Source organism: Capra hircus, chromosome 28 (genome assembly GCF_001704415.2).
Source record: "Capra hircus breed San Clemente chromosome 28, ASM170441v1, whole genome shotgun sequence".
Taxonomy (NCBI): domain Eukaryota; kingdom Metazoa; phylum Chordata; class Mammalia; order Artiodactyla; family Bovidae; genus Capra; species Capra hircus.
Window position 1 is genome coordinate 4,385,531 of NC_030835.1, and position 12,488 is coordinate 4,398,018.

The 12,488-nt window shown below is 56.5% G+C and overlaps 1 protein-coding gene across 9 annotated transcripts in view; it reads right to left on the reverse strand.

Annotated features, from left to right (window-relative positions):
- LDB3 (LIM domain binding 3) overlaps positions 1–11,601 on the reverse strand; it is a 60,423-nt gene extending 48,822 nt beyond the window's left edge. For 3 of the 9 annotated variants that reach the window (XM_018042190.1, XM_018042189.1, XM_018042193.1), the window contains exons 1-4: positions 11,494–11,595; positions 11,282–11,397; positions 1,221–1,372; positions 668–743 (exon numbers count right to left, since the gene is read on the reverse strand). In XM_018042190.1, coding sequence (XP_017897679.1) covers positions 668–743; positions 1,221–1,372; positions 11,282–11,374 — 321 coding nt within the window. In that variant the 5' untranslated portion in view covers positions 11,375–11,397; positions 11,494–11,595. Of the gene's footprint in view, positions 1–667; positions 744–1,220; positions 1,373–11,281; positions 11,398–11,493 lie in introns of all 9 variants that reach the window. The other 6 variants (XM_018042187.1, XM_018042191.1, XM_018042188.1 and 3 more) reach the window with 6 other exon arrangements.

Consider the following 12,488-nt stretch of genomic DNA (forward strand, 5'->3'; position numbering starts at 1 on the left):
GCAGGCGGATTCTTTACCGGCTGAGCCACAAGGAAAGCCCAAGAAACCTGGAGTGGGTAACCTGTCCCTTCTGGGGATCTTCCTGACCCAGGAATCAAACTGGGGTCTCCTGCACTGCAGGCAGATTCTTTACCAACTGAGCTATGAGGGAAGCCAAGGGGCAGGCAACTGGGAGGAGAAAGGAAGACTGGAGGGAGAGTGCTTGTAGCTGAGGAGAAACCCTGAGGGGTGGTAGACCACCCACGGCTGAGAGCTTTCACCCCCACTGGAGTGACTGACTCAAACTGGGCCTTGGCGTTCATGCCAGAGTCAGCCCCCTGCTAGTGCCCTCAGGAGCATGAGGGTCAGAGCCTTCTGGACACTTGTCCCGACTTGACTTGTCTCTTCCCTGAAAACACTGTGGACTAAGTCGATTTCCCATCAGCCCAACCGTGAGGCCCAGATATTGGCTAAGCACCCAGGTGGAGACCCCTACATGTCACGAACTTAGCATTTTGTCCAAGCCCAAACGCATCTCTCCAGGGGCCTGCCCTAGGTCTGCCCCTGGCATCGCTGACTCCACCACTCTGCCTGAGTGGGACCAGCAGAAGTTCAGGTAGGCAGGCCAGGGCTGCACTCCAGGAACCATAGCTGAAAGTGGAGCCTGCCACCCACAGCCAGCACCTACCTTCTGGTGGGGGATCACTGGCAGAGGGGACTGGATCGGGGGTGCTGCCGTGGAGATGGGAATGGGACGCTTCGACCTGGAAAAGCCAGAAATAGGAGCAGGTGAAGACAGTTGTTCTTGGGGCCCAGACACCCACCTGGGCAGGGTTGGTGAGGGGAGAACCTCTGAAACCCAGGGAAACGGGGCATCCCCTGGGCCTGACCAGCAGGGAGAAGTCACGTCTCTTGGGTACTTAGCAGCCATGGGCCTCTGCTAGGTCCCAGGGAGGCTGCCTGTGCACAGAGAAAGCAGGAAGACCCTGGCCTCCAGGCCCAGCTGCCCACACCCTGGCAGCGCCGTGCCCTACCCTGTCTGAGCTCCTCTGCAAAGTGAGGCACAGACGTGGAGGTGCTTGATGCCTTGGGCCTGTCCTCACTCTGGCCCAGGGGCTGTCCTCACTTCACGGTGCAGTCTGGTAGCACAAGCTTTGGCCCATGCTGGACAGCTCCTCTCCCTGGGATGCCTGGAGCCCACACCCAGCCTCTGCCCCCGCCTCTGGAAAGCGCCCACCTACTTCTGCAGGGTGAGACTCAGGTTGTAGCTGGCAGACTTGATCTTGTTCTGGGCCTCCAGGTGGGTCATGGTGTCTGTGTTGACGCCGTCAATGGCCACCACAAGGTCACCCTGGCTGAGCTGGGACTGCGCGGCCTTGCTGCCCGGTGTGATCTGAGAGGATAGCAAATGGAGGGTAAGTGAAGGGTGGCCTGAGGATGGGACAGTCCTCAGAGAAGAACCACCAGGGAATCATCCAGGAGAGGCTGGCCATTTTGTCTTTCATTCACTGTAGCCACCAAGCCTGCTTCCTCTTCTTGCTGCAAAACTGACATATTTCTTGGTGCTTTGTATCTGAGCGTGGTCATGAGACTAGCTCTGGCTGGTGGAATGTAGTTTAAAGCAATGCACATCGCTTCCAGGCCTGCCCCTAGCAGTCGTCTTGCCATCCTCCATTCTCCCTGCTTGTCAGCTGACTGGATATACAGGACCCGGAGGAGACCAGTCAAGCTGCTGACTGAAAGGGACCTGGATCCTGGAGTCACTGCTTGGAGGAAAGATGACTAAGGAGCACCGAATTGGATGTTGCATGAATGAGAAATAAACTTTTGCAAGAGATCTGGGTTTTTTTTGTTACACCAATTAGCCTACTATAGCATCTGCACCCTGAAAACCCATGGCATACTTCCGGGCTGCAGAACTCAGATGCTGCCAGGCCAGCAGGCAGGCCAAAGGCAGCCTCACAGTAGCACCCTAGTGTGAGTGCCTAGTGCTCTGCCATGACAGGTGTGCAGAGAGGGCTGGCAGAGTGTCAGCCTGCCTGGGGGAGCAAGGTCAGCTGGGACATGGAGCTCGGTGCTCTGCGGTTGGCTTCATATTTCCCAGGGGTACAGATGTGGAGGCCAGTTCCCAAATCTTGCACTCTAGTGACATCACAGAATATTGGAGTCTGGGGGCCCTGCTCCAGGGTGATCACGCAGAATGCCATGGGTACACCGTCCCATGAACATCACATGTAATGTCAGGAAGGTTGCACTCCCAGAGACATGACTTGTGATACTGAAATGGCTGAGACTTTACTCCCAATGATACACATCATGCCAAATTCTGCATGTCCAGCCCCCCAGTAATACCACCCTGAATGTCACAGTGGCCTCCCCTATAGTAACATCACATGAAATGTGAAATTCTGGAGGGCCTGGTGACATCACCTAAAATAGTTTTGTGGCCAGCCCCTAGTGACATTATATACAGTGTCATGAAGCTTCACTTCCAAAAGTGTCTCATGGGATGTCATGGAGACTCTAACTCCACCCCCTGCTGACATCACATAGATTGACTTTGTAACCTGACCTCCATGACATCATCAGGAAGCCCCCTGTGACATCACATGGGATGCCAGGCAGGCCTTGCCTCCAGTGACATCATAGGAAAGAGGAGACCCTGGGAGTCACTCCCCACCCCCCCACAATGAGCTGTGCCTGGAGGGTGTCCCTTGGCTCTTCTTCCCCGACATGCCCACCAGCCAGGCCTCCTGGCTTCTCTGGGCACATTCCAGTCACCTTTCTGGCTATACCCCAAGGACAAAGCTGGCTTCTAACATTGGCAGAAGCCATTATCTGGCCAAGGCTTGGGGACCATCCTAGAAGGAGCTCTAAGAGGACCTGGGGACTGTCCCTGGATACCAGGCCTCATGGAACTCTGGCCAGATTCTGGACTTCAGACATGGATGGAAACCTCCTGCTAAGCCCCTATGAGGGGCCCTCAGCCCATTCCTAGATGGGCTAGGGTAGGCCAGGAACCATGTGTGCTAACCCAGGGATTATAGCAATTCTAGGCGAGTTCTTGCTAATTGCCGTTGTCTTGCCATTTCAGACACAAGAACTGTGGTACCTTCTTAAACACTGGCCACCTGTGCCCAGAGCAACCTCCCCACCACTCCCAGAATCTGCTGAGATGAGGCAAGGACAACAGAAAAACAAATGCCTTAATTGTCAGGAAGCCACGTTATCCAGTTTGCCAAGTCCCACCTGCTCTCCAGGCTCCCATAGGGGGGGTCTTGAACCACTTGGACTGTCTCAAAACACATGTTGCCTTTAGTCCCAAATTAATGACCATGCAGAGCCTCTCCTAGTGACAGGAGTTTATTATTTCCTTTGATTGAAATGGCTGCTGCTGCTAAGTCACTTCAGTCGTGTCCAACCCTGTGCGACCCCATAGACAGCAGCCCACCAGGCTCCCCTGTCCCTGGGATTCTCCAGGCAAGAACACTGGAGTGGGTTGCCATTTCCTTTTCCAATGCATGAAAGTGAAAAGTGAAAGTGAAGTCCCTCAGTTGTGCCCAACTCTTAGCGACCCCATGGACTGCAGCCTACCAGGCTCCTCCATCCATGGGATTTTCCAAGCAAGAGTACTGGAGTGGGGTGCCATTGCCTTCTCTGTTAAATGATTGAACAAAGGGTAAAGAGAAAGATAACAAAGAAAAGCAAAACACTTTCTAGACTGAGAGGCGACTCCTGAGGGCAGGCTGAGTTGCCCAGCCAGGCCTGTCTTGCAAGAAAGTTACCTTCCCCTATACCTTCCAGCTTCGCGTTCAGACCTCTGCTCTTCCTGGCATTTTATTATAGACACCTTTGAACACAGAAGGGCTTCCCTGGTGGCTCAGACGGTAAAGCGTCTGCCTGCAATGCGGGAGACCTGGGTTCGATCCCTGGGTCAGGAAGATCCTCTGGAGAAGGAAATGGCAACCCACTCCAATACTCTTGCCTGGAAAATCCGATGGATGGAGGAGCCTGGTAGGCTACTGTCCATGGTGTCTCAGAGTCGGACACGACTGAGCAACTTCACTTTCTTCACTTTGAAGACAGAAAGGCGGAACTAATTCTACAGTGAAAAGTCAAATGCCCACCGCTGCGGTTCTACTGTAGCATTTCACTCAACCTGCTGGTCATGTGTCCGTCCCTCTCACCGTCCATCAATCCATGTCATATTTGACGCGCTTCAGAGACAGTAGCAGCTGCCAGCACGCTCCTGTTCGGGGCAGACTGCAGTGCCTCTGCTGTCTCAGTGGACTGTCCACAGAGCTCCCCCACAGCAGGGCACCCCTGTGCTGAGGCTTCCCAAGCTGGGACTCCCCCAGATGCTTCTGTGAATCTACAGAGAAGGGGGCCATCGTCCTGCAACAGGGAGCTCCCAGGCAGGGTAGGCACAGACCCCAGAGGAGAGGGCCTCATGCCTACAGAAGTGATGCCTGCCAGGCAGGACCAGATCTGTGTCCAGGAGATCATGGATAAGTGTGAACAAGGACACCAGAATGACATCCAAGAGATGCTGGGGCCAGATCAGCTGGAACAAACCACAGCCATTTGGAATGCCCTCCCTTCTAAGATGCCTTGAGGACATCTTTCTCCCTCAAGCCTGGGTCACTAACACAATACCTTCCCAAAGGGCTCCCACCTTCCCCTTGCCTGGCTCCCCCCCATCCTCAGGAAATGGACTGAAGTGATTCCCGGGGAAGAGCCCAGCCTCCCCTGGACCTGGTCAAGAGCCAAACTCCCTGCGGAGAGCCGCCTAGCTGGCTCCAGCCGGCCCCTGGCGCCTCTCTCTCTGCACCTGTGTCTGCTCATCAGGGCTCAGTTGGCCTGACCTTCGGCTGCCCTGAGCACCGTTCAAGACCCCCTTGGGCTGGCGGGTGGAGCATACTGTAATCCTCTTTTAGGAAGGTGCTCTGCTAGTTCTGCCCAGGTCTCCTTAGAGAAGAAGGCAGTATGGAGACAGGGACCCTGAGGAAGTTGTCCCTCAGCTCTGCCCAGGGAGCATCCTGCCCAGCAGAAGGGCAGGGCCACCCTTGAACCATCGCACAGAACCTAAGGCGTATGGAGAGTACAGGCCAGGCACGAGGTAACCCCCTCCCTCTACTTTCCTTGTCCCAGAAAAGACCCAAAGCTGCTAAATCCTTGAAGGATATATTTTTTTTCTTTAAAGTTTTTCTAGCCCCTTTGGAGAATTTGAAAAGTTCTTTGTAATGATTATTTCATCCTCATTTTACTTTTCAACTTCTCCAGTCACCAGCCAGCTCTCAGTGGGGAACCCAGCCACAGGCAGAGCTCCAGGACGAGGGTTCTGTCTCAGAAGCCTCTAGGATAGGCGCTAGGTGTTTAGAGGCCAAGATTGCCACCTAGCCCACAGGAGTGTTTCCTCCTTGCTGGGCCATAGTTTAGGGCATCCCAGACTGAGCACAGGGACAGCTGGTGCCAGGGAGCAACTGCGGTGCCCGTGACCTTCGGGTGCCTGGGGGAAGCAGCAGAGCAAAGAGCACGGGCTTTGGTCTGAGCCAGACCTGAGGGTGCAGCGCCCACCTCCATGCTCTCTGTGTAAAGACAGCAACGATTCTGTTCTCCCAGAATTCTGGTGAGGATTTCATCACTAAATGGGATATTATACAAGGACAGTGCAGGGCTGAGGAAGTTTCAGGGAAGCTCCTAAAGGAGGAGATGCGGGTGCTGCCCCCGACCCCTTGCCCTGGGGTGTGCAGGAGTTGGAGTCTGGGAGGTTGCAGCCTCCGGCTCCACAGGAAACAAGATCTGGAGCTGGCAGAAAGTGGTGCGTGAGGGCCCAGCCCTGATCAGTTCTGAGCCAGCCTTCTATCCTCAGAAGGGCCTGAGCATGGAGCTGAGGAGCTGGAGGAGAGAGAAGTCCTCTCCAGGGCCCCAGGGAAGCAAGATGCCGGCTGAGGCTCTGACCTACCCCTGAGCCCGGCTCCTATTTCCCCAGCTTCCTGGTATCAGAGGAAGCCCCTGGGCTCCACAGAGGTTCCTGACCATCACTCCCAGTGTTAAAAGCCAGATAGGCAGCGCCTTCTTTTCCATCTAGACCTACCAGTGTAGGTGTGGCAAGGAACGGGGGGCCAGGGCAGGCAGTGGGTGCTGTGGGCTGCGCAACTTCCAGCATCTCCTCCTGACACCCCCACTAAGGCTGACGCCCAGGGGATTTCCATGGAGCCCTAAGTGCATTCTTCGTTGCGTGATTAAATTACTGCCATGCCGCGCTCTGCTCCCTCTCCATCTGGCTTCCCCCGGGGCCTTGCTCCATCCCTCACTCTCTCACTTCTGTCTTCCCATGGTCCTGCTCTCCAACTCCACCCTGGCTGATCGAAAAAAAAAAACGAGCACCAGAGTCTTATCTATGCTCCAAAAGCCTCTCCTTACACAGAGGATTTCTAGGGAAGTAAACATATTCTCTAAGAGACTATAATGCTGGATACATGTCAGAATACATTGGTCCAAAACCACAAAATGTACACAGCAAGCGTGAGCTCTAAGGCAAACTATTTGTTCTCTGTAAAAATGACAGGTCACTGCAGCTCCATTGGTTATAATATGTGTACAGTCTGGTGGGGGATGTTGGTAATGAGAGAGGCTGTGCATGTATGTGTGGGGGGCAGGGCGTGGGATAGGGAAAATCCCCATATCTTCCTCTCAATGTTGCTACGAACTTGAAGCTGCTCTAAAACACTCAAGACTTAAAAAAACCAGCCTCTCCCTGTTCATGCCTCAGCTGCCTCAGTCGGTCCCTGCCGTGTGCGCCTCCCTTTCTTCACTGGCAGGCTTCTCCAAAGAGCGACCCGCAGGCCTCTGCTATCTCCCATCCCTCTCACGGCAGCCATCTGACTTTGGCCCCCGCCACTCCACGCATCCCAGTGACCTCCCTGTGCCAAAGTCAGGGGTCACTGGTCCCTTTTCCAGCTGGCCACACACTTTACTGGCCTTCTGAGTCTCTCCTCTTATCCCACAGTTCTATGTCAAGAATGTTACGCAGTGGGTCCCCAAGAGCCCTCGGACATGGTGAAGTCCGCTTCATGCCACTCAGGATGGTTCCTGGGAAGAGGTGGATCCGGGCTTCAAAGGCGCAGAGACGCTGTATTTGGGAACAAGAGGGCCCTGGGTGGGGGCCTTGGCAATCATGGCTAGCCCCTGGATGAGAGGAAGGTTCAGGGAGCTGGGGAGACGTCTCCCAGGCAGGAGGCAAGCCCAGCAAACCCAGCAGACCTCACCCAGGAAGCCCTACTCTTCACTCTCGCTCCTCTCCCACGCCTTCAGCCCAAGGAGCCCTGGGGGCTGCCAGTGAAGCTGCCCTTGTCCTTTGTCCTAGCCCAGGACCTAGCCATCCGCATACCCACTTTCTTCGGGGCCCTCCCGGGGTCAGGAACAGCTCTGAGCCTCAGGGAGAGGAAGCATGCTGGGAGAGGGTCTGGCCTGGCGACCTCTAAGCATGCATTTCCCTGCAGTGGGCCTCTGTCCGTTTATCGCCCCCAGTCCCATTCGTTGCTTTGGGAAGCCCCTGCCAGCCCTGCAGCAGCCCTCCGGAGGCTTGCCTGACCTTCAGCGCAGCTATAAACAGCACGGCTGTCAGCACAGCTAGGTGCTGCCCAAGAAGCAGCACCACGACCTTAAAATTCCAGGAATCGTCGGCGTGGCTGCCCCAGAATAGCTTCAGCCTGTCCTCCTTCCCGTCCCCGGGGACCCTCTGTCCACCCCACCACAGCCAAGAGAGGCTGGCGAATATCAGAGCTCAGCTAGGGGCAGAGGCCACTGGGCTGGTGCCCCAGGTGAGACTGCTGAGTGGGTGGGCGAGGCTGTAAGGAGTGGCGGCCTCGGAGCAGAGATAGGACCTCCCCGGGCCCAGGCTCAGCTCCCCCATCCTCATAAGCAGCCCATGAGGAAAAACAGGTGTATTTTCATACGTGTATATTAGACAGCATGCTCACATGTGTGCTTTCCCTGATTCATTATCCCCATGTTACAGATGAGAAGACTGAGGCTGAGCAGATGAACTGACTTTTCTAAGGTAACCCAGCTGTGAGTAGCAGAGCAAAACAAAATCTTAACGTCTCTGCCATAAAGTCAAGGACTGCAACACGCACCAAGAGGCAAGTCCCAGACCGTGGCCTAGCTGCTCAGGTATTGGGGCTGGGTCTTTGGAATTTCTCCCTCTCTGCTCCCACCCCTCCCCCACTTCCTGGAGAACTGGCTGGGGTGGGGGGAGGGTGGGGGTGAGAGGGCAGCTCATGTTGCAGGCCCAGCCGCACCTGTCCAGGATAAATAAAGGCATTTCCCCTCCACCCTCTGAGCCTCTCTCCTGAGCCCGTTTCTCTGTGGGTCCTCAGGCTGAGACTCTCTCACTGAAGGGAGGACTTGAGGGGCCGTTACTGCTCCAAGGTTGATTCTGTGGGGCTGGTGGGCAAAATGGGGTGGGTACGGGAGCTGCTACTCAGGCTGCAGGTGGCCAGCCTTCTTACAGGAGGAGATGCCACCCCACTCAGGGCTCTGTTACTAGTCCCTAGCCAGAGGATGAGGCTGCAGCCGTGGGAGTTAGGGGTTACCAAGGATACAGGAGCGGGTGGGCAAGTTTGAACCTGTTAGTCTGGCTCTGAAGTGAGATGCCCATCCTAGCCCTGTCTGGGGGCCCACAGGCCTCAGGGGTATGGTGTGTGTGCCCCTGCTGAGAATGAGCTGGCCCTGCCTTTGCCTGTATCCCCCCACTGCCATACTCCACTAATGCCTTGTTTTCTGCAGACTCAGGCCAGGACATCCATTGCCCCTCTATGGGAAGAGGATTCTTCCAGAGAGTTCTGGCCTTGTTCCCTCAGGGAAGAAGTTTCTGCTGCAGAAGGACCTTAAGTGCCCCAGCAGGAAATACCACAGCCCTGTTGGGAAGGTGTGTGTGTGTGTGTGGGTGTGTGTGTGTGGGGTGTGTGTGTGTGTGTGTGTGTGTGTGTGTGTGTGTGTGGAGTCCCTCAGCCGTGTCCGACTCTTTGCGACCCTGTGGACTGTAGCCCGCCAGGCTCCTCTCTCCATGGGATTCTCCAGGCAAGAATACTGGAGTGGATTGCCATTTCCTTCTCCAGGAACTTTGTGTTCCAAGGCCTGCACTGAGACCGGGACGCCCAAGCCCAGGGTATCAGCGGCTCACCAGAGGGTTTATCAAAAGGCTCCAAGCCCTGGGAAGGCCCCAGCACCCAGCCCTGCATGTTTCATGACCTTGGTGATTTGAGGCATGCCCCTGAAGGGAGCTGAGAGGCCCATCCTCCGATGGCCTGCCTGAGCTGCGGGTTCTATTTTTAAAAGTACCCCCTAATCATTGGCCCTAGTACATCCCAATACATCCCCTGCCTACAGTGAGGACATTCTTCCTGCTGTCTAGCTTAAGGCCTCTGTGCTGCAATTTAAGCCCTGGGCTGGCTGGGGCCAGGTGGCTCATAGACCCCGGGTGAAGTCATTGGCTATCCTGGGTGCCACTGAGCTAGCTGGGAGGGCTAACATCCACTCGCATGGATGGGGTTGGGACCCACACTCGGAGGCCTTGGGCATGGTAGCACTGAGAGAGAGCTGGGCTGTCTCAGGTGTGGGAAGCTGGCAGACCCATGAGAGGGGATGGTCCTGCCTTATACAGGGAGGAGACGTGCAACCAGGGGGTGGGGAGCTGTGCAGGCTTCTGGGGGAGAAGGGGGGCGTGTCCACTGGGGCTCAACTGCCATGTGTCACCATATCATCAGACAGAGTGTGTGCGTCACTGGGTGCTCCTTAGTACATGGGGCCGTGCCATCTCCAGGGCAGGGGGCCTGGAGACTCAGGTGAGAATAAGCCAGACCTCCAGCGGAAGGATGGAGACAGTGCCTTTTCCCTGCAATAGAGCCAGGCCAGCACCCCAGAGAAGTATGGCCTCTTTTGCTCCCATGAGTCTCCCGTAGCACCCCCGAGTGGGGTTTCCATTGCAGGGTCCCTCCAAGTGTCCACAACAGGTTCTACAGCCAGGATTGTGCCTGCAGTGGGGACACTGGCTCCCTGCCCCTCTGCCAAGCTCCTTTCAGTCCTCTCTTGGCTACCCACTTCAGTGCTTCCCCCCTAACCTCCCCACCCCATCCCCAGGCCCCAGGCAAGTTTCCTCTGCCCTGGAGAAGTCTCCCTGTCTCCAGGTGGGCAGTGACCCAGACACCCCTGCCCATCCATCACCCTCCAGTGACAGCCTGGGGCCTCAGCCTGCCCCCTTGTGCCCACACCAGCACTGCTGGGGCTCGGCCTTGGCCCTACCCCACCAGGCAGGGGTTATCTTTGCCCTGGCACATTTCACAGTTCACTGCGAGCTTAGCTCTGCTTCAGCCCCGCTCCGTTGGACTTCCCTTTACTTGACAAGTGTTGTCTGAGCACCTAGGTACTGGTCTAGGTACCAGGGACACAGCAGTGGTTAAAACAAAGTCCCGTCGTGCAGACAGCTTTGTCTCAAGCAGATCTAGCTTCTTGCTTCTCTGGACTTCAGTGTCTCCAGCTGGGCAATAAGATTTCTCAGACAGTCTCCAAAGATCTCTGACTTCCCCATCAGGCAGTGCTGTACCCTGGTCACAGGACACACAGTCCATTTCCCCAGATGAGCATGGGGAACCAGACGTGAGACAAGCAGGCAGAGCAGCTGTAAGTGAATGGCTAGTTGCTCCAGTGGGTGAGCAAGGCCCTGCTCCATGAAGCCAACCAGTGCCTGTTCCCCCAGCAGGCCCAGGGAGGCAGGGGAAGAGGGCTGTTATCTCAGGTCTGGGATGGAGTGGGTGTGGGAGCCCAGTTATCAGCCCAGCCCAGCTCTGACCGCAGGACAGCCAAGGTCAGCAGTCTGTCACCTGCCCTCTCCACGCTAGGAGCGCTCTCTCCCAAAGCAGCGGCCTCCTTCCGGGCAGATGCTCCAGGCTTGGGTGTACCCCAGCCCACCTGGAGAAGGCTTAGGAAGGCCCTGTACTTTCTGTTTACCTGCCTGCTCGCAAACTTAGCATTTCCTGCTCTACTGAAAACATCAGCTGCTTGCCTATGTTTCATTCTCTCAATAGGCTAGCAAGCCCAGGTGGGTCACAGCTGTGGCAGAGACCAGGGACCTGGGGTGGGCAGGATCAGGCTAGGTCCAGTCCCAGCCCCCAGACCAGGAAAGTCTGCTCTGCTTTCCAAGAGCCTCAGGGAGGACAGACAGATGGACGGATGGACGCACTTCTAACACGCCCTGCCCCCACAGGCGGGCGGTAGGCTGCGGGCTGTGCACACTCACCCGGGAGATGGTGAGCGGCATGTTGAAGTCCTTGCCCCCCTGCAGGCGGAAGCCCCAGGGCCCAGGCCCCGTCAGGGTCACGCTGTAAGACATGCTGGTGCTGACACCGGCGGCCCCTGCGGACGAAGGGAGAAGAGCGGAGTGAGAGGACCCTCGTGCCCCCTGCCTCCCCAGTCCAGACCTCAGCCCCAGCCCCCGACCCCCGGCCTTGCCTGCTCCGTGCCTTGCTGCCCAGCCGGGCTGTGTGGAGCTCCTGAGAGGCTCCTAAGAATAGCTGGGAACGAATGCCATCGACACTGATATCTGCCCTCCGCTGCGCCCATAAATGGACTGTAACCCTATACTGTGCCCGCCCGCCCTCAGCCTCCCGGCAGGTCCACCGTGACTCACGCGGCTAATATAGCCCCTGGGGAGGGTTGTCCAGCTCCCAGTACCCCCCAGGGGGCAGGAGAGGGGCCTGGGGGGTTAGTGATAATGCTCTGCCTCCCTGCTCTCTTCTCCTTGCTCCCACTGCCCTCTGGAGAGCCTGGTCTGCCCAGCCACACTCCCTACCTGCTGTACCCACTCTCTTGCCCAGAAGACCATGGCTAAGCTCCCTGGGCCCAGGGCTTTGTGACTTGGGTGTTTGCAGCCCTGTGATCCCTGGAGAAAACCCTGAAGTTGTCCACTTATCCTCTTATCCCCAAGAGAAATGACAACTTCAGGGCCCAGAATTGTCCAACCGCATCAAAACAGTAATAGTAATAGCAGCAGCTCTGAGCACAGCCAAGCTCAGCTCTGGGCCCTCCACACCGTTATCCCCTCAGATCCTGAGAGGCTGCCGCTTCTCCTGCAAGAACCAAGGCTGAGAGAGAGGTTAACTAACTTCCCCAAGGTCACACAGGTAGACCCAGGCCATACTGGAGCCTGAGCTCATCCCTATGGGGATTTGTGCCAGATAACAGGTTCTGCCCAGTAGTGACAGTACCTCTTGAGATGCTCAAGCCTAGAATTGGGGAGGCCCTGCTTGCTGAAAGGTACGCTTAGCATGGGGTCTGGGAGCAGGTCTGGGACAGGCCCCGCACCCTCCAGGCCCTCTGGGGGCCCAACAGTTATTCTTGGCTCTCCTGTCTCATTTGTGCCCTGGAAAAGTTGACAGCAGCGTGGAAAGCTCCAGCTGCCAGTGTCGCACGCCAGGCCCCCGTGCCCTTTGAGCCGGAGTGGCAGG